The sequence below is a fragment of the Rhincodon typus genome, chromosome 4, assembly GCF_021869965.1.
Source record: "Rhincodon typus isolate 14 chromosome 4, sRhiTyp1.1, whole genome shotgun sequence".
Lineage (NCBI taxonomy): Eukaryota > Metazoa > Chordata > Chondrichthyes > Orectolobiformes > Rhincodontidae > Rhincodon > Rhincodon typus.
Genome location: NC_063335.1, coordinates 110,231,400 through 110,253,846, shown reverse-complemented (window position 1 = coordinate 110,253,846; position 22,447 = coordinate 110,231,400). Strand labels below are relative to the sequence as shown.

At 42.0% G+C, this 22,447-nt stretch overlaps 1 protein-coding gene across 1 annotated transcript in view; it reads left to right on the top strand.

The window, feature by feature from the left end:
• The window catches only part of spire1a (spire-type actin nucleation factor 1a), a 172,614-nt gene that overhangs the window by 73,076 nt on the left and 77,091 nt on the right, over window positions 1-22,447 (top strand). The window contains exon 3 of the mRNA XM_048596194.1: window positions 16,312-16,542. Coding sequence (XP_048452151.1) covers window positions 16,312-16,542 — 231 coding nt within the window. The remainder of the gene's footprint in view (window positions 1-16,311; window positions 16,543-22,447) is intronic.

The window sequence follows — 22,447 nt, the reverse complement described above, 5'->3', positions numbered from 1 at the left end:
GCTCCATCACTAAAAACACAGTGGGTATACCTACACCACATTGCTGCAGAGGTTCAGGAAGGCAGCTCACCATTACCTTCCCCTAGGGATGGGCAAAACAGCACTGCCCCAGTCAGTGATGCCTGCATTGCGTGTAAAAACAGAAATAAAATGTGCACACGTAGTAGTCAGTATTTTCATTGGAGCCAGGTTCGGGGAAATGTACTGAAATGTAGTTATGATGATTCACTGGCATGACACCATGCAGTGGCTAAAGAATTTGCTTGTTTGAAGAGAACAGCTTGAATTTCAAGTCCGACGACCTAAAAAGACTTGCCTTCAGAAAACGACAGGCCAATTTCTTTTGGGTATTTTCTTCTCCCTTTACAGCATGGCTATCATTCCAATGTGGTGATTATATCAGCTTGTACATTGAGATTTCTTATATTAAGAAACTGGTTATGAGGACACCAGTGAGGTTCCAAACTAGGAAGGACATTCAGGTGAATTGAAGATGTTTTGAGGTGGGAGTAAGCAATTGTTGTAACACCTCAGGAGCAAGAAGAGAACTGAGAGAGTCACTTAGATTTGTTAGCTTCCTGGAGCATTTTAAAAAATTCTTTCGTGGGTGGCAGGGGGAAATATTTGTTGTTCATTCCTAGTTTCCCTTGAACTGAGTGGCTTAACTAGGCCACTTAAGAGAGTAGTTAAGAGTCAACCACTTGTTGACCTGAAGTCACATGTCGGGCAAACTGGGTAAGGACAAGATTGCCTTTGTAAACACGATGAGTTTTTATGCCAATCAATTAGAATTCTCACCATTGCTGAGACTGACTTTATAAGGGCGCAAGAAATAGGAAATGGAGTAGGCCGCTCAGCCCCTTGAACCTGCTCTGCCATTCAAAGGGATTATAACTGATCCAACACTCCTCATGTCCACTCTTCTGCCCTTTCCTCATAGCCTTGATTTCCCCTACAGATCAAGATTATCTGTCTATCTGTCTCAGCCTTAAGTATACACAAGAACTTTGCTCCCACAGCTGTCTGTGGTGAGGATTTCCAAAGATGCTCAACCCTCTGAGAGAAGAAATTCCTCTTCATCTGAGTCTTAAATTGGCACCCTTTTATTTTGAGATTATGCCCTCTGGTCCCAAACTGTCCCTTGAGGGGGAAACATCCTGTCAGCATTTACCCTGTCATGTTCCTTAAGAATCCTATAATGTCTGAATGTGATCACCTCTCATTCTTTAAATTTCAATGAATAGAGTCCCAACCTGATTAAACTTTGCTCATAAGACAATCCCTCCATACTGGGAATCATCCTAGTGAACCTTCTCTGAATAGCCTCCAATGAATTAATGTATTTCCTTAAATAAAGGGACTAAATCTATACTCAGTACTCCAGATATGGTCTCACCAGTACTTGTACAGTTGCAGTTCCCTACTCTTATACTCCAACCCCCTTGAAATAAGGGCCAAAATTCCATTAGCATTCCTGATTACCCGCTGCACCTGTGTGCTAGCTTTCTGTGTGCTAGCTTTCTGTGTTTTGTGTACAAGTTCCCCAAGTCCCTTTATATTGCAGCTTTCTGCAGTTATATTTCAAATTTGTTTTTATAATTTAATTGAATTTAAATGTGTCGGTCAACCATGGTGAGATTTGGATCTGTGTCCCCAGAACATTTACAAAAGCAGAAATTGCTGGAGAAACTCAGTAGATCTGGCAGCATCTGTGAAGAGAAAGCAAAGTTAATGTTTTGAATCCAGTGACGACTCTTCAGTTTATTTTAGACTTCCAGCATTCGCATTTCTTTGTTTCATCCCAGAGGATTAGCCCATGGTGAGCCCATGGTTTTAAGGCAAGGTACCAGCATGGATAGAGGATACACTGACTGACAGAAGGCAGAGAGTGGGAATAAAGGGATCTATTTCAGGATGGAAGCTGGTGACTAGTGGGGATCCGCAGGAGTCAGTGTTGGGACCACAACTATTCACGTTATACATCAATGATCTGGACAAAGGAACTGAGGGTATTGTTGCTAAGTTTGCAGATGATACAAAGATAGGTGGAAGGATGGGTAGTGTTCAAGAAATGGGAAGCTGCAGAAGGACTTGGACAGGCTAGGAGAGTGGGCAAAGAAGTGGCAGATGGAATACAATGTGGGAAACTGTGAGGTTATCCACTCTGGTAGGAAGATTAGAGGCATAGACTATTTTCTAAATAGGGAAAGGCTTCAGAAATCTGAAACACAAAGGGGCTTGGAAGTCCTAGTTTAGGATTCTCTTAAGGTTAACATACAGGTTCAGCTGGCAGTTAGGAAGGCAAATGCAAAGTTAGCACTCATTTCAAGGGGCTAGAAAACAAGATCAGAGATGTATAGCTAATGCTGTATAAGGCTCTGGTCAGACCACATTTGGTATATTGTGAGTTTACCCCATATCTAAGGAAGGATATACTGGCATTGGAAGGTGTCCAGAGGAGGTTTACAAGAATAATTCTGGGGATGAAGGGCTTGTCACATGAGGAGTGATTGAGGACTTTGGGTCTGTACTTGATGGAATTTAGAAGGAAGAGAAGGGATCTCATTGAAATTTACAGAATACTGAGAGGCCTGGATAGAGTGGACTTGGAGAAGGTGCTTCCACTAGTAGGAGATACTAGGCCCCAAAGGCACAGCCTGAACTGGGGATAAGAAGGAATTTCTTCAGCAAGAGTGTGGTGAATCCATGGAGCTCATTTCCACAGAAGGCCGTGAAAGCCTAGTCATTGAGTGTATTTAAGACAGGGATAGACAGGTTCCTGATTAGTAAGGGGACCAAAGGTTACAGGAGAAGGCAGGAAAATGGGTTGAGAAACATACCAGCCATGATTGAATGATGGAGCAGAATCAATGGTCCAAATGGCCTAATTCTGCTCCTACATCTTATGGTCTTCCCTAATTGCCCTGGTATCTCGAGGAATTAATCACTGCTGTGAGAATCATCGGGTTGTTAGACAAGATAGATATTCTTAAACCATTTATTAGCTTTAAAAGGAGTTTAGCTAAAGAGACAATCAAGCATTGTCCATTCTGCCTGCCAGATGTGGCTCAGTAGTAGCACACTCAGTTCTGAAATGTAAGAGATTACATCAGTAGTGTTCAGAGCTCCACTCCACGCGGTTGCAATGGAATGCTGCACTGTTGGAAGTGTGATCATTCAGACTTGATTTTAAACTAAGGTCATTTCTGTCTGTCTGCATAAAAGAACCATGGCTGAACTGTTGATGAAGAGCAGGGCTGTTATTGTCAGTGTAAAAAAACACATTATCTGGTGATCACACTTAATGGTCTGTAGGGGTTTGCAATGCCGATATTAGCTTCTCCTACCATCCAAGTGACTTCATTTCAAAAGTACTCAGTTAGCTTGAAAAGCAATCTGAGACATCCAGTGGCTGTGGAAAGCACTTTATAATTGCAAGTCTTTCATTGGGGCAATTTAGCACCTGTTTGGTCAAGTTGGGTAACCAATGGCAGTAGCATGGGGGTGGGATGATAAGAGGTGGGAGACTGTGTAGTTGATAGATGCCCAAGATTGTGTAGTTTTACAGTCTTAATTAAAAGCATGGGAGGCCGAGAGAAGGTATGCTATGACCTTCGTAAGGAAGGAGGTGAATGGGTTCTTGTTGTTGTTGAGTTTTCTTATCCAAAAATAACACAAAAGGGCCATAAAACTAATCGCTGCAGAATGGAGAGACACTTTGAACCAGTTCGGACTGATTACCTTAATGCAATCTGAGGTCAACATGTACTTTCATGAGTGAAAATGATGTAAATACCTGAACACACGGTTTTACTACCGAGAATATTCTCCTTAACGATTTGATCCAAAAGGTCTGTTTATAGAATGAACAGCAGATTGCATCACTGTGGATAGCTAAGGTATCTTTCATTTTGGTATCAACTGCAATGGTTAGAAAGAACAATTGTGTGACAGTAACATCACCAGAGAGCAGTGGTATAGGCCAATTAGTAATGGATGAGGACGACCTAAGACAAAATAAGACAAAGCTATGTTGGTGAATGAGTGTTCTTCAGGACATGCTGCCACTGTTCTATGTACAATGCCCGCTTCTTGACTCTTTGCCAGCCATTGACACTGGAAAGGTTTGAATCCAACTTACATCACCTACAATTGGAGGATTATCTTTTGCTCTTTGTTCTCAGTTTAGTTCCTCTGTACAAGCCTACAAGGAGAGGAGAGCCCCGCAGGAAAATCTTGTATTTGTAGTAAATGCAAAAGTTTAATTTCAGTGGCATCTGGGCTCAGATGGTTTGAGTCAGAGAATCAAGCCATGTGTTGCATCCCTGTCTCTAATGCAGGCTCACCTTATGTGTGGCTCACTGCCACAAAGCAGCTGAAGTTACCTTCACATTGCCTTTGTTAAGTGTCATATATGAAGGAACTTGTGTAATCTTCAGTTACCGTAGACGCAAAAGCTTGATCAAAGGTAGGTTTTGGGATTTGGTTTTAAATCCTCAATCCGAAATGTTGATACACTGTCACAATACAAAGACAACTGTCTCTGTAGAGATGATGTTTAAATTAAAAGACAAAAGGGACAAACCAGTCCTATAGGCCAAGGCCTGGAAACAATGGATAGAATGTGATGATTTCTCATGGTCCATTGGGTTTCCTGTTGACTGTCAAAGACTGATGGAAGGCCTTTGGTTCTGATTGTAATTTGTCTGGATCTGAATTTTTGGAAATTGTTCACAGTCCAGCTTGATGTAGTTAGAAATACTGATATTTGGAAAGATTATCAGGTTCCCAGGAACTTCTACTGAGAAAAGGGAGATACTTGCAACTTCTGGGGTATCATCCATACTGAATGATGTAGGTCTGTAAGGCAGAAAGGGTTATATAGAAACCCAGGAAATTGGAGTAGGACTAGGCCATATGGCCTTTTGAGTGTGCTGCAATATGATCATGGTACCCCGATCCTCCTTTCTCCCCATACAATTTGACCCCATTACCCCCAAGAACTACATCTTCTTGAAAACCTTAATTGTTTCGGCCTCAACCACTTTCTGTGGTAGTGAATTCCACAGGCTCACCACTCTCTGTGTGAAGACATTTCTCCTCAGCTCAGTCCTAAATGGTCTACGCCATATCCTTAGACCATGACCCCTGGTTCTGGACTCCCTGGTCATCAGGAACATATTTCCTGCATTTACGCTGCCTAGACCTGTTAGAATTTTATAGGTTTCTATGAGATCCCCTTCATTCTTCTAAACTCCAGTGAATTTAGTCCAAACTGATCTAGTCTGTCTTCACACATCAATTTCTAGGAAACCGTCAGCAAACAGCCCACATAATCTTTTCAAAATGAGGTATTCTTGTAGTTAAGAGCAATAAACACTTTCTCTTATCTCCTTGAAAGCCTAGCTTGCCTTCTCCAAAACTACTTGATTTTTCTGTGAACAGCAGGTGGCTTACATTACACATTAAGCTGTTGACTTCATTCTTAATAAAACCAAATGATAAGCTCTTTTCAATCCAGAGAATGTTCAAAAATTAGCAAAAAACTTTGGATGCTTAAATCTGAAACAAAAACAGGAATTTCTGGAGAAACTCAGAGCAACATAGTGGGGGAGGCGATGGCCTAGTGGTATTATTGCTGGACTATTAATCCAGAGACCGAGATAATGTTTTGGGGACACAGGTTCAAATCCCGCCACGGCAGATAGTGGAATTTGAATTCAGTAAATATCTGGAATTAAGAATCTAATGATGACTGTGAATCCATTGTCGATTGTTGGAAAAACCCATCTGGTTCACTAATGCCATTTAGGGAAGGAAACTGCCATCCTTACCTGGTCTGGCCTACGTGTGACATCAGTCCCACAGCAATGTGGTTGACTCTTAACTGCCCTCTAGGCAATTAGGGATGGATAATAAATGCTGCCTAGCCAGCGACGCCCTGATCCCGTGAATGAACAAAGGTCTGGCAGTATCTGTGGAGAGAGAAAACGGAGTTAATGTTTCGGTTTCAGTGACCCTTTAGAAGGTTTCAGACAATGTCCAAACCATTTCATATCTTCCAATTTTCCCACATGGTCCTTAAATATAAATATGTATTCTCAACAGACTGAATATAGGGCTGCCAATTCTGAGGTGAAATGAAAGGGAAAATGCACAAGAATCTCAAGTCAGAGGAAAGGGGTTTGAGGGAGTTGGAGGAAATTACAGATGGAGAGCGCTGAGATCATGAATCAATGAGAAAATGAGAATTAAAATTTGAGGCATATGTAGAAGGGGCCAATGTAGATCAGAGAGGACGGATTCATTTTTTTTTGGTGTTCAGTTTAGGAATGGTACTTGCATGTGAGAACCAATCATTGTTTGGTGGAGGCAGGTTCAATTGATACATTCAGGAGGGCATTGGAAGATTATTTGGATGGAAATGGTGTGCAGGGATAATGAGAAGAGGCAGGAGATTTGCACTGATTAATAGAACCTGTGCAGGCATGATGGACTGAATGGTCTCCTTTTGTAACATAACAATTTCTCTGATTCTGTGATGTTCAATAAAATACTTCAGATGAAGATGTTCTGGTTACAAATTATAATCTAAGCAAGTTATTCTTTTCAGGAATGCTTTAATTTATTTGAGTCACTAAAGTTCCAATCAACATCCTCAGTATGATTAGTGAATACAAACCAAGAACTTACAAGACACATGGTATTGTAATTTCCCTTTTAATCATTCTGCCAGCCCTTCTCTTTGTCATTTTGTACATCCCTCTACATTGACTGAAGAGATCAAATGCTGTTCTCCTGTTCCTATTTCTTATGGTCCCATTTATCCATCTTCCTTTTAAGAATGAAGACGTGTATTTATATAGCACCTTTTGTAGCTACTAGATTCCTCTGTAATGAAATGTAGTCAGTATTATAGAGAAGCTAACCCATCCTTTTGCATTCTCTTTCTGCTGGTGGGGAAGACTACCTGTTATCTTGGCTGCCGAAATCCTGCAAGCATTTGTGCTGCACGGCGTCAGGGGCCAATATATCTTTTCTAATATGCAGTTCCCAGAGCTGTACATTGTGCACTGTACATAGTGTAACCAGAGCATTACATAAATGGAGCAAACTTTCCTCCTGTTTGTATTATGCCATCTACCTTAAGAGGCTAACGTTGCATCTGACCAGCAGATTTAGGTGATCCAGGTACCTGGACCCAAAAATGCCTTCAAAGCTCCACTGCTCCCAGCTTTTCATTACTTAATGGATATAAGGGTGTGACCTTTTTTGGTCCAAAATGGTTGATTGTGCACTTTCCCGTGTTGAAATCCATCTACCACACTTTTGCGCACTTGTTTAATCAATGACTGTAATTTTATGTCCTCTTCTGTACCACCTGCTACTCCATTAATCTATGTCATTGATAAGCTTGAATGCTGACTTTCTGTTGAGCTATCTCAATTATTTATAAATGTATTCAGCACTTCAGACCCCATAAGATATATTGATCCTGTTTTAAATTACTAAATTACTTTGAACACCTCTTACTGTTCAGCTTTAATGTTATCTTTAGCTGCTTTGGCCAGTTTGTTTCTGTCAGTCTGATTCCAACCATTAAACTTGGCCAAAAAGTTGGTCTTACCAAAATAAAGAATCATAGCAATGATGTGATGTTGCTCCTTTTCAAACCTTTGATTAAAATGTGATCACTATTAGATAAGTGCTGCCTTGGTGTGAGATTATTATTTAAATGTTACTCATTACAGCTCTACAACTTTTACTACAAAGATCTCCTACTACTACAACTGCAATATTTCACACCCAATCAGGACCAGTTTACAGCCATAGCTCAGTAAAGGTCAGCACAAAAAGAAAGGCTTAAATTTATATAGCACCTGTTGTGACCACAGGACATCAAGAAACGCTTTATAGCTAATTAAGTACTTATGAAGTGTAGTTACTATTGTAATTTGGCAAATGCAGCAGCCATTTTACACACCACAATCTTCGACCAATAGCAACAGAATAATGACCAAATAATCCATTTTGGGAATGAGGGATAAGTACTGTCCAGGGCATCAATGATAACTCTTCTTTGAAATGGTGCCATGGGCAGGAAAGGTGGGATCTTAGTTTAATGTCTGTGTAAACAATGAGATCTTTAAGAGTGCAGCACTCCTTTATTACAACAAAGGAATATCAGCCTTGATGTATCTGGAGCAGGACTTGAATTTACAACCTTCTGACTCAGCGACAAAGGTGCTATCAACTGAGTCATGGCCAATATATACTACCAGCTGTCATACCCTCTGAGTTATGTTTGAGCCTTGAATTCACTTATTTCTCAGACTTGATTCATGAATATTATTTGGCCAGGAGACCTGACCTGAGCTGATGTTGCCTTATTCACATTTACTGTCGAACTTAACACATTTCTTATTTGTCACTCCTGATCTAACTGATTTTAGTTATTTCAGGAATTCCTTCACCTGGAACATCTATCTCAATGTTTGTGACCTGAGCTGCTTTTCTCTTATTGTGCTTTATATATTTTTAAATTGTCCTTTTCACTACTGCTTCTGACTGATCATGCACACGTGCGTACGCATGTGCATGCACTCGCACACGCACTCACACTGACATTCTCTCTCTCTCTCTCTCTCTCACACACACACACACACACACACACACACACACACACACACACACACTTGTGATCAATTGTTTGTCTATATCAATACCTTATCCTGATATGGTTGACCCTGTGCCAGTTGGCATGCTTCACAGAAATGATCTTGAGCGTACTACCTTGATGTCTGTCTTTTTAACTTAGCTCTTGGCAGTTTCTCAATAGAACCGAACGCATCTCCCCACTCCTGGGTCATTAGTCCTGGCCAGAAATACCTTTCCAGTGTCATCAAATATCTTTTACCCAGGTGGGACTTTTAATCCTGGCTGCAAAGGGTGTTACCTCCATCATTATTGATTCGCTATAACATTGCCATTCGGATCCTCCCTGACTTTGGAGAACTCTTCGCCCCTTTGTGGCTGATCTACCACAGTCTTTTGCCTTATTTTCACAGGTTTTAAGTACATTGTTTATTGAAAAGGGCCTGTGTTTACCTTCTATCTCCCCTCTGTGTTCTCCTTATCCTGCTGACTGCCAGCCACACTTTTCCCCATCCTGCATGTCTGGTTTCCTTTGAATTCTGGAGAAAGCTATCCAGAAATGCTGTGTTCCCTAATGTGTCAGAATGGCTCTGACTCCCAATCCAAACCAGGGACTCTGCCTGAATACATAGTTCAGGGAGAGTCTCACTGGCCAGAAGCTCTCACATGTTGTAGTCCTGACATGAGCCTGTACTGCCATGTCTATCTACACTTTATTATTCTTTCATGGAAGATGGGGGCATTGTTGTTGCCCATCCCTAATTGCCCTGAATAAATGTGTTAGACTATTTCAGAGGTCAGTTAAGAGCCAATCATATTGGTGTGGTTCTGGAGTCACATGAAGACCGGATCAGGTAAAAGGACATTAGTGAACCAGATGGGTTTTTAGCAATAATTGATGATAGTGTCACGGCCATTGCTATAATTCCCGATGATGACTATTGAACTTAAATTCCAGCAGCTGCTGTTATGGGGTTTGAACCCACATCCCCAGAGCAATAAGCCTATGGATAACTTGTTCTGTGACAGTGCCACTATGCCACCATTTCCTATTTTGTTACTGGCAATTTAATTCTAGATATTTTGCAGAATTATTAAAAACCTAGATGTACTCCAGTGGATGAATTTAGCTTGATTCTTGGCTTTTTGGAATTAATTCATCTTGTGTTTAATTTACATGCTGAAGTCTATTTAGTGGAACTTGAATTATTTTCTTGTTATCTTATCTTAAATCAAATTATTTACTCTGATTTTAGATCTGTATGTTACTTATCTGGGTTCAAATTGCCTCATCCTCCTCCTGTCCCTTTTTTATTCATTCATTTGTCAGAAGTGAGTGTCGCCGGTTGGCAACATTTATTGCCCCATCCCTAGTTGCCCTTGAGAAGGTGGTGGTGAGCTGCCTTCTTAAACTGTTGCAGTCCATTTGCTGTAGTCGACCCACAGTGCTGTTAACTGTATAAACACAGTGGCCACAAGAGCAGATCAGAGCTGGGAGTCCTGCAGTGAGCAACTCACCTGCTGACTCTCCAAAGCCTATCCTCTATCTACAATACACAAGTCAGGAGTGTGATGGAATACTCCCCACTTGCCTGGATGGGTGCAGCTCCAACAACACTCAAGAAGCTTCAGGACATCAAGGACTAAGCAGCCCGCTTGATTGTCACCACATCCATAAACATTCAATCTGTCCACCCATGATACTCAGTAGCAACAGTGTGTATCATGCATAGATGCAGAAATTCACTAAGACTGCTTTGACAGTACCTTCCAAACCCACGAGCACTTCTGTCTTGAATGAGCAGTTGAAATGTCATTACATTCAAGGCTGTGGACCAAGTGCTGGAAAGTGAGACTCATGTAGACTTTTGTCCGTGCAAACTTGATGGGCTGAATGGCCTCTTATGTACTGTATGATTCTATGATCTAGAAGGACAAGGGAAGCAGATACTTGGGAACACCATCACCTGCAAGTTCCCCTCCAAGCCAGTCAACATCCTGACTTGGAAATATATTGCCATAACTTCACTATCGCTCGGTCAAAATCCTGGAACTCCCTCCCTAATGGCATAGTAGGTCTACCTACAGCACATGGACTACAATGGTTCAAGAAGGCAGCTCATTATCACCTTCTCAAGGGCAACTAGGGATGGGCAACCACAAATGCCACTTCTCAGGAGTGAATGAAAATAGTTCAGTTTCTGGTCAATGGTAACCCCTGAAGCGGATAGTGGAAGATTCAGTGATGATAACATTATTGATTGCCAAGGGGAGACTGTCTCTTGTTAGAGATGAATGTTGCCTGGGACTCACGTGGCACAAATGTAACTCGCCACTTGCCAGCTTAAACCTGGATATTGACTGGGTCTGGCTGAATTTGATCATGGATTGCTTCAATATCTGAGAAATCATGAATGGTGGCTGAACATTGCCTGAACGACCCCACTTCTGACCTTATGATGGAGGAAAGGCCATTGAAAAGCCGCTCTCACTTTCACTGAATTAACCTCTCTCTGTTTAGTAAGTTGCTCCGAGTAGATTTGTCAAGACCCTCCATGTCAAGACCACTTGGTGAAGCTTCTCTTTAAACTTAATGCCAGAAGGACACTGCAGCGTAACCCGCTAGTGCAGAACCTCTCCGCTCCCTGTGAACCTGGCACGAAATATGTCACACTTTTCATTGTGTAGTTGGTTTAAAAAACAATAAATTAGTGACATTATTGGCAAAACTACTAATGAATTTGAAACTTGTTGATTATGGTACCCAAGCGTATTCAAATCGAGCTGAATAGTCCAAAATAAACAAACCCCATAGCTCCATTTCAAAATGGCAAAGGAATTGCAGAAGGTTTAATGCATTATTTAATGATTTTCAAATGCATTTCTACTTAATGTGTTTTCTATAAGACAGTACTGGGGTAAGTGGGCTTTGAGGGGAGGGCTTCTTTTATGTCAGACAGTAAATCCATGATCACAGGATACTGTTTAAAACTGTATTGTACTATTAAAAATGCCAATAAAATGCTGTAAAAATTTTTATAAATCAATAAAATATATGCCTGACGTCACAATTTTAACAGCCTTTTGAGTCGAATACAATCAGACCAAGTTGGATAAATTTATTTAAAAGGCAATCCAACAATAGCAGCAACATCTCCAGGCCCTGCAAGCTGCCCTCCAACCTGTACACCGTCCTGACTTGGAACTATATCATCGTTCTTTCATTGATACAGGATCAAAGTCCTGTTTAACCTTAACAATTCTGGCAGCTCAAAAAGACAGCTCACCAGTACTTTCTCCAGGGCAATTAGAGATGGACATTAAATGCCAGTGATGCCCACTTCCAGAAAATGAATAGAACTTAGAACTTAGAACATAGAACAGTACAGCACACTACAGGCCCTTCGGCCCATGATGTTATCCCGAAACCTAATGTCTATCTAACCTCCACCGCTACCTTATACTATCATCCATATGCCTATCTAATAGCCGCTTAAATGCTCCTAATGAGGCCGACTCCACTACCCTCTCCGGCAATGCATTCCACGCCCCTACCACTCTGCGTAAAGAACCTACCTCTGACGTCTCCCCTATATCTACCTCCTTTCACTTTAAAACTACGTCCCCTCGTAAAAGCTACCTCCACCCTAGGAAAAAGTCTCTGGCTGTCTACTCTATCTATACCTCTGATCATTTTGTACACCTCTATCAAGTCACCTCTCATCCTTCGTCATTCTAAAGAGAAAAGCCCTAGCTCTCTCAACCTTTCCTCGTAAGACCTTCCCTCGATTCCAGGCAACATCCTGGTAAATCTCCTCTGCACCTTTTCCAACGCTTCCACATCTTTCCTGTAATGAGGTGACCAGAACTGGACACAATACTCCGGATGTGGCCGAACCAGGGTTTTGTATAGCTGGAGCATAACTTCACGGCTCTTGAACTCAATCCCTCTATTAATGAAAGCTAACACACCATACGCCTTCTTAACAACTCTATAAAACTGGGTGGCAGCTTTCAGGGAACTGTGAACATGAACCCCAAGATCCCTCTGCTCCTCCATTCTGCCAAGAATCTTTCCGTTAACCCTGTATTCTGCTTTCAAGTTTGTCCTTCCAAAATGAATCACCTCACACTTTTCAGGGTTAAACTCCATCTGTCACTTCTCAGCCCAGCTCTGCATCCTATCAATGTCCCTTTGTAACCTAGAACAGCCCTCCGCACCGTCCACAACGTGACCCACCTTCGTATCGTCTGCAAACTTGCCTTCCACTCCTTCATCCAAATCATTTACAAAAATCACAAATAGAAGAGGACCCAGAACAGATCCTTGTGGTACACCACTCATAACTGAGCACCATGTTGAACATTTTCCGTCCACTACCACCCTTTGGATTCAGAATTGGCTGACCCTTAGAAGACAATCTGCCACATTTCCCCCTATCCCATGCCTCCTTACCTTCTGCATGAGCCAACACATTAAATTGATCACTGGGCTGTGTGTAGACATAAAAGTGTTCTGCATTTGACAATCCAGTTTATATTCCACTGGTGAAAGTTTGGGGCTCTTCACCCCCACTGATCCATGGGAAAACCCACGTCCTCATGAATCTTCACCCTGTATGTAAGGTGGATGTTGTATGATGAATCCTCATCACATTGTGTGAGGTCTCTCGATTATTGGTCATCATAAAGTAAGTTTGTTGCCACCATCCTCCTCTTGTGTATTTTGAATCAGTCTGTTTGGATATGTCATTGTATATCTCTGGGATAGGTGGGGACTTGAACCCAGACCTTCAAGGCCTAGAAACGGGGACACTACCACCACACGTGAGAATCCTTTAAGTCCCTCCTTTTAGTTTGGGATCTTCAGGGCCTACTTGGTTTTGTGTGGTAGACTTGGCAGTCCAACAGAAGGAGGCTCTTTTCTAAAACAACATGCAGTTTGTTGCTAGATGGCAGTCAGGTACAAGATACATTGGTATGATGGGCATTGTTACAGAGACTGTGAGGAGACCTTGATGTTTGCTGGTTTTCCTTCAAAGTCCTTGCCTGAGTCCATATGACATGATTATATTACGCAGTGCTTAATGCACTCCTCAGCGTTAACTCTTTCAGAGTTTAATATCTTTCCCTCCAGCCTAGAACCTGCATTGCAGCCGTTTTTGAGTTTCTACCAAATCTGTAAAATGCATGAACACAGTCCTCACTTTGTGGAGACCAGGCTGTTCAGCACCCTTGAGATAATTGCACTCTCCTGTCGAGTGTTAATAAACACACCACATGACCCCACACATAATGTTGAATCTCATAGGTAGGTCTTCCAGTACCTCCTAAGCGTGCTTTTGTGAGGGCAGCCATCCAAGTAATATCTATTCACTGTGGTGGGGTAAGCAGCTTGAATGACCTTCCCCAATGCTACCAACACTGTCTGGATCACTGACCTCCTGTTTTTGCTTTTGGATCAGATGTTAAACTGGGGCTCCACCTGCTCTCTCTCATGGACATGAACAAACATTAGTTTGAAGACATGCAGGAGAGTTATCACCAACATCCTGGCAAAAATGTATCTCTCAAACAACGCCACTTGAAATCCAAATATCTTGTCGTTGTCTCATTACTGTTTCTGGGATCATGCTGTGCACAAATTGCTTAATTACATCAGTGACTACATGTTAAAAATGCTTCATTGGTTTCCAATCTCCTTTGGAGATATACCATTAGTGCTTTATAAACACCAGTCTCTTCATATTGGAAAGTACTTGCAACTTACAGAGGAACCACTATTCACCAGTCCCGTTGCAATTCTTACAAACAACCTATTCAGTGTATTAATATAGTTCTAGTATTTGACTGTAGGCTGTCTGACAGTGTCATGTGTTACATGTAGTTCTGTTTCATTTAGTCTGGTAAACACTGTGGGGAAACTGGTATTTATTCTGTCAGGTGACAAATGAATCCTTTAGAATGCAATAATTCTGAAAGTCTGTGAAGGCAGCAGAGTCTGTAGTGTAACTTGATCTTCACTTTACTTTCCCCTCATCCTTCAACCTATTTTATCCACTGCCCTTTCAGGGAGACTCTGAAAGGATGCCTTAAAAAAAATTAAAACCCTCCCTAAAGCGCTTGCCTGCATGTTGCTCGGCACTCCTGCTGACCTCCAACAATATAGTGTCATAGAGTCATACAGCACGGAAACAGACCCATTGGTCCAACCAGTCCATGCCGAACATAATCCCAAACTGTACTAATCCCACCTGCCTGCTCCTGGCCTAAATCCCTCCAAACCTTTCCTATTCCTGTACTTATCCAAATGTCTATTAAATGTTGTATTAGTACCCACATTCACCACCTCCTCAGGAAGTTCATTCCACATGCAAACCACCCTCTGTGTAAAAAAAAATTGCCCCTCATGTCTTTTTTAGATCTCTCTCCTCTCACATTAAAAATGTACCCCCTAGTCTCTAAATCCCCCATCCTGGGGAAAAGACAACTACCATCGACTCTATCTGTCAGAAGACACCTCTTCATTTGCTGAAGGGGGATATCCAGCAGTAGACTCCCATGTCAAAAGTGCTTAGCAGGAGCATCTGAGGAGTAGATATGGGCAACTACTGACTGGAGGCCACAGTCATGAACCTTTACAAACAGTCCCTGGTTGTCAGTGGAGATGGGGAGAAGAGGGAAGAATCTGGGCATGATTGGGGGTGGAGGGGACTGTGATCATTCTGTTTTCACCGTGCAGTTGTGAACAATTAATTGAATGTTTGTAACTGCAGATTTTTGAGGGTTATCCAATGAGAAGTTATAATTTGTTCCTAGAATGTAGTTGTTGCCTTCTTCTGCCTGGTGTAGGTATATGCACAGTGCCTTTAGGGACGAAGTTCCAGCATTTTGACCCAGTGATATATTTCCAAGTCAGGAGGGTGTACGGCACGAAGGGGAACTTGCATTTGGTGGTGTTCCCATATATCTGCCCTTACTCTTCTCAATGGTAGTCATCATGGGTTTGGAAGGTACCATCGAGGGAGTGAATTGGTGCAGTGAACCTTATAGATAGTGCACACTACTGCATCAGTGGCGGAGGGAGTGAATGTTGAGGGAACCAAACAAAAAGCTGGAAGACAGAATAGGCAGGAAATCCAACTTGTTGGTTTCATAAGTACTCGGCCAACCACATTTTGAGACAGAGTCTGTGGTCAGAAAGTCTAAGGCATGTTTCAAAGACCAGACATGTACTCCCTTGAGTGTAGAAGATAAAGGAATGACCTAATTGAGGTGTTTGAGATAACTAAATATGTTAATAAGTTAGATGAAGGGAAACTATTTGCTCTGACATGGACAGTAGGAGGTGTGACCTACAAGTTAGAGCGATATCAGAAAGTACGACACTCCGAATAGTAGAAATGTGGAACTGTCTCCCCATAAAAGGGGAGGCTGAAGGTCAGTTGAAAATTTCAGAACTCGGTTGATAGATTTTTGTTACTCATGCGCATTAAGGAACACTGAACAAAAGCAGGTTGATGGAGCTGTAGTATAGTTCACTGATTTGAATTTTGGAACCGTCTCGAAGGCATGAATGGCCTAATGTTTGTTCTGGAATTTTCAAAAGTTTGCTTGTCATCTTAATAACGTGGCTGTTTGGTGTCATCCACACAGGTGATCGAATCTGTGGGAATTCTTGTTTACAAAGCCTTGGACTGGGGCCTGAAGGATAATGAAGAACGGGAACTCAGCCCACCATTAGAACAGCTGATTGGTCGAATGACGAATATCCTGGATGAGGCACTGGAGACCGAAGGAAACCTGGACGAAGGATATGATGCTCAGGATGAAGAGGAAGAGCAAAAAGAGATTACCAACATAAGAAATTTTAAACACGTAATGATGGTGAGTGCTAATTTTATTTTAAGTAATCATAGCCTGTATGATGTGCATCCTTCTCTTGCATAATGCTACTCATTTATGAGATATTTGTATCTTTAAAACTCTCACCCTGCAACACAGGCCTATTTGCAATCTGGACTGATCTACTGCTCACTATTTAAATACTTAAGGTTAATTTTTACCCCATGATTGGTAACAGTAAAAGAAACAATTGAATTATTTTCCAAAAATATTCTGGGTCAATGCAATCTGATATAGCAACAAGGGGCTTGGTGTGACTCTTAGAGAATGACATGGAATTTAGAATACGGAAACATTTGGCTTAACTGATCGATACAACTGTTCATGTTCTACACAATCCTGCTCCCACCATACATCAGCAAACTCTATCAACATAACCCTCTCTTCCTTTTGCCCTCATGTTTACCTGGCTTCCCATCTGTGCTAGTTGTTCTTGGTGGTAGCAAGTTCCACATTCTTACTGCACTCTGGAGGAGTAAAGGAGTTTATCCTAAATTCCTGATTTATTTTTAGTCATTAGCTATTATTTACAGCATTTAGTTTTGGAATGTCCTCCAGTTTCCAAGCTTAAGAGAAAAGACATCCAGAAGAAAGATTATTGGCAAACTCAGCAAAAATGGCTACTTGCGGACATTATAGAATAAAGCACTATTGATTTAGCTTCTATGGACTGGGAAGTGGACAAGATCAAAGGTTTTGCTGAGGGTCAGGCAGCCAATATAATCAAACACGTCTACCAACCCAATTATCCTCTCTTCCACCTCTTCCATCGGGCAGAAGAGACAGAAGCTTGAATACACGCACCAACGGATTCAAGAACAGCTTCTTCCCCGCTGTTATCAGACTGCTAAATGGACCTCTCACATTTTTAAATTTAACATCGATGTCTCATTGTGTACCTTCTCTGCAGCCGTAACATTGTATTCTTCGCTCTGTTCAATTACCCTAATGCGTTTTTTATGGTAGGATCTGCCTGTACTGCATGTAAAACAAAACTTTTCACTGTACCTAGGTACATGTGACAGGAATAAACCAAATCATATCAAAAAACGTGGTCAAACGAGAGAAAGTATTTGAGCGGATCGATGTTGAAAAGTAAACCTTAATCCTCAATGAAACACTAAAACACTCTGCTAATTTACATGCAAAGAGCTATTTGATAGATAAATGCACTTACACACTGGACCATCCTGGAAGACCTTTTTTCTGTTCAGTATATCTGATATTGGCAAGTGGGAATAGTTTAGTTTGGGAACATGGTCAGTGTGACTATTTGGACGAAAGGGCCTGTTTCCATGCTATATGACTGTATGACTCAATGACTCTATGGCTCTAGCTACATCTCTCCATGGTACAGTGTGTAGTATCCTAGCCTCTGAGTAATGAACGCTGAGTTTGAATCCAACTCTAGGATGGTTAAGGATGGTGTGTTTATAACATGGCCAAACAAGTTTTCTATCAACCTGCAAATCCTACCAACACACACCAATGGCACGCAGTAAGAATGGGAGAGATTCCATGTCAGTCTTGTGATGGAAAAAGTGTTGAGGTCTCCAATGTCACAATCCATACTTCCATACTTTACATGCATGTAAACGTGAATGTAGTGACAGTAACTGGGGATCCCCTGAAAGCACTGTAACACACCACCAGTGCATCTCTGCACCTTGTAATTCCAACAAGCCAACTCCTAATGAACTAACAAAGACAAAATTCTGAAGAATTTATTCTGAAGAAGTCATATTGGACTTGAACATTGACTCTTGTTTCTCTGTTCACATGTGCTGCCAGAGCTGCTGAGTTTCTCCAGCGTTCTCAGTGTCTGTTCCCAATGAACAATGTTTTATGTGTTCCCACTTTACAAATGTCCTGATTGTTCAAAGTGTAATCCTGATCCAAGTGTATCAAACCATCTCTGTCTGTGTTTTAATTTCTCAGCACACTGAATACCATCGATCATTACTTAAATGTGGACAGCGTTGTGTAAAAGATAGCCTAATGTATCGATGAGTTTTTGTGCTGATTGATGTGCAGCTCGGCTGATTTTAAATGTGACAAAGTGGGGATTGGTTCCAGCTGCAGCACAAGCAGACTACCTTCTACATAAACTGCTGTTATTTCATTGACAGTTTAATTGCAAGAATCATACAGCTGCAATTTTCAGAAGCTATTTTTGTCACACCCTTAGAGTTAAATTAGACAGTATTCTTTTCAAATGTATAGCAAGGCACGTTAAATAATAAACAGCATGCAATAATTTGATTCATTCTTGTGCATAGATCTCGTAAGAGAGAGTGTTCTGTTTCATCCATCTGACGTCAGGAAGGCTTGGCGTGGTGAAGTGTGGGAATTTGGGCAGAAAGATTAAATTAGCGAGAATCCAGTTCATGGGTTAATCAGGGAGAAAGAGAAGAAATACCTTACATTTATATAGCACCTTTTGCAACCTCAGGGACCATCCCAGTACATCGTATTGTGAGCGGAATTGGAGTGTAATCACTGCCAAAGTGTAGGAACCAGGAGAATCAATGTGGAAGCATCATGGTCCCACAAAAAAAGGTGATGAGATAATAACCAAATAATCAGATTTATTTTGATGATGTTAATTTGTGGTATAAACACTTGGCAGGAGAAATCTGATGCTCTTCTTCAAAATAGTACAATGTCATCTCTTCTGTCCATCAGAGAGAGGGCCTCAGTTTAATGTTCCACTGAAAGATGGGGCTTTTAACAGCAATCCTGCATTACTGCTGTAAAGGATGTGCCTGGGATAAATACAGAAGGGTCTGAAGTGGAATAATCAGGATGGAATTCCTGAAGGTGTTGAAAATGTGACTGATTGGTTGGACAAAGGAAATCCAGTGGTCCTAGATGTTGAAGTTAAGGATGGAAATGAAGTAACAAGGATGGATTGGTTGATGAAATGGAAACAAAGTGTTTAACTGGATAGTGATGGCTTCATCCACTGTATTGCCAAGGATCCCTCCCCCACCACCCACACCCACATCGTGAGCAGCCACAAGATCCCCAACTCTCTTTTACTACCCACACTGTCTGTAGTCAGGCTTCCATCCCCGTAAGGAACAAGATCGTTCACCCCCACTCAAGAATTGATGCCCAATGGGCCAACAGTGCCACCCAGGGTGCTGGCTGGTGCTGGAACTGCAGCTTGCTTTGAGCATCCATCATGGAGGAAATCCCAGAGGGAAGACAATTCAGCTTGGTCTTACTGAGACCCATCAGGCAGGCCCTGGCAAGAGGTCAGGGAAAGGCAGTGATGTAAGGGGACAGAGGTGCATTTACCTGGCGGTGGCTCTTTCAGTGGTGGAGGGTGAGCAGGGAGTCTTCCATGTATCCTACGGTGCCTCCCTGAGCCCGGGGGTGTACCTAGTGGTCTTCCACTTGACAAAGTGCCCACTCACTTAAGGGCCTGATTTGGCATAAAGATGACAGGCTCTGCGTGAGGGACAAGAGGCTGACAGCTGTATTTATGGGGTTAATGAATAAAGGAGGGTTTTAGGTTTCATTTATTCAGAGGATGTGGTCAGCACTGGGTAGCCCTAATTGAGAAGAATTTGATAAGTTGCCTTCTTGAAACCAGCCCCCTCCCACTCCCTGATCCTGGGAGAGTTAGTAAAACTGAATTATTTGTTAGGCCATTCCAGCCAACCACATTGCTGTGTGGGGAGTCATGTACAGACAGTCCTGGTTTCCTTCCTTAAAATACATGAATGAATCTGATGGGTTTTTATGACAGTTGAGTAGTTTAATAGCCACCATTGCTGATACTCAACTTTTATCTTCAGGTTTCTTAAATTAACAGAATTCAGTCTTCTGTTTTCAAATTATAATCCAATGATATCGCAACCATGGTGTTAGGGATAAGACCCAGGGATAGATAGTCCTGGCATTCCCTTTCATCTTTATTTATTAGATTCCAGCAATATAATCCAGATCAAAGAACTTCTGAAAAATATACCTCTACTAACTTGCGGTGGTACTAATCTACAGTCTTGTACCAGTTCATTTTTGAGGGAATATTTCATCAAATATTAAAAGCTGATATGTGACTGGCCTTTAATGCTCAATGTTTGTTTTTTTTTCCCTAAACCATTTTATTTTATAATCAACCTGTTCAGAGATGTTATGACACACCTCTGGAGCAGGTGGGACTTGAACCTAGGCCTCCTGGCTCAGAGGTAGCAACAGTACCACCGGACCAGAAGAGCCCCAGTGCCCAATGTTTGTAGCTGGACTGTGCTGATGACGGAAATCAGCCTTAAAATCTTCAGGATGAGGAACAGGGGTAGCCATAGGATCCTTTGAGCCTTCTCTGACATTCATGGCTCGATCTGGTCAGTTAAGATCATGACTGATCTGATCTTGGATTCAATTCCACTTTCTGGCTTGCTGCCTGTAAACCTTCACATAGCCTGTGATTCAAGAATTTATCTCTTTCAGGCTTGACACTACCTCCACAACTGTGTGGAAGAGACCCTCTGGTGGAAACAAATCTTCCTCATTTCCATCCTAAATCGGAGCCCACTTATTCAGAAACCATTCTTCTTCATTTTAGACCCCTCCCGATGTATAATGGGGAAACATTTTCTGCCCTCTGCAGTCCCCTCAGAATTTTGTATGCTTCATAAAAGATTACGTCTCATTTTTTTCTAAACTCCCAGCAAGTATAGACCCAATCTGCTCACTTTTTCCTCATAAGGTATTAAAGGATTACGGGAGATCTAGTTAGCATATATTAATGAGGCTGTGGAAGGAATGGAGCGCAGGTTTTAACAGCCATGGGAGAAGTTGCGGTGTACAGCTGCAGCTGGTGAAATGCCTTCTTTCCCTCATTACATTTACATTTGTCTGAATCCTTCCGGACACTAACCATTCTATAATGCTCAAAAAAATCTCTCCCACTGTTCTTCAACTATGAATGAGATAGAATGAACAATATCCACACATTGAGCTAATGAGATCATCTGGCTCATTCTTCACTCTCCTTGTTACAGCCGCTGTCGGGCTGTGAAGAGCAATCCCAGTATTCCTGGTGTCTTGATGTTTTCATCACTCTTCCTGACACCCAACTGATAATTGAATTTTACTAATTAGAACACCACAAACTGTTGGAAGTGCACAACAGGCCAAGTAATATATGTGGACAGAAGCAGAGTGAATGGCTGAAATTTAATACATGCCATGTGACAAGTTTGGATGCAGTTGAGGGGGAACAATAAAATGGACCAGAGGATGAAGTGTGGGGACCTTGCCACCTTACTGCCCCTGCACTTATTTAATTCCACGCTGCCATGGACAGCCCTCCCACTTCCTATCAGTTGACGCTCTTGGGGAACTAAGGGCCACTTAAAGACCTGATGGTATTTATCCAGTGCGGGGAGGCAGTGGTGGGGGTGGGGGGTCATATTATGTGGGAAGAACTAAAACCTGGGGTATCGCCCATTGTCAAGTACTTAGTACCTGGACAAGAGACTGGCACTGGGGGCTCATTGAAACCTGACCACTGTTCTTGCTACTAACTCTCCCCTTCTGTCAACCTCAAACCTCAACCCCTACCTGTTTTCCCCCTCCTCCACTAGTACTCACTGTGGGCTGCCTCCCTCAGTGACTCTGGGCCCTCTGGTTGGTATGTTACAGTAAATAGCCACCACCTCCCAGTGTCACAGCAGGAAAAGCACACCCATTAGGTGGGGTTTCTGTCCCCATGGGGTCCTTGATCCTGGCAAAGACCCATCACTGAGCAATTAATTGCCCGCTCGGCACTGACTGTAGTGAGCCTTCCCCAAACTAGGCAATGTGGGACTCTTGTTGGTCCTCTCAGCTGCATTAAATAACATTTTAGCTCAATCACCATTCGACCTTAGCT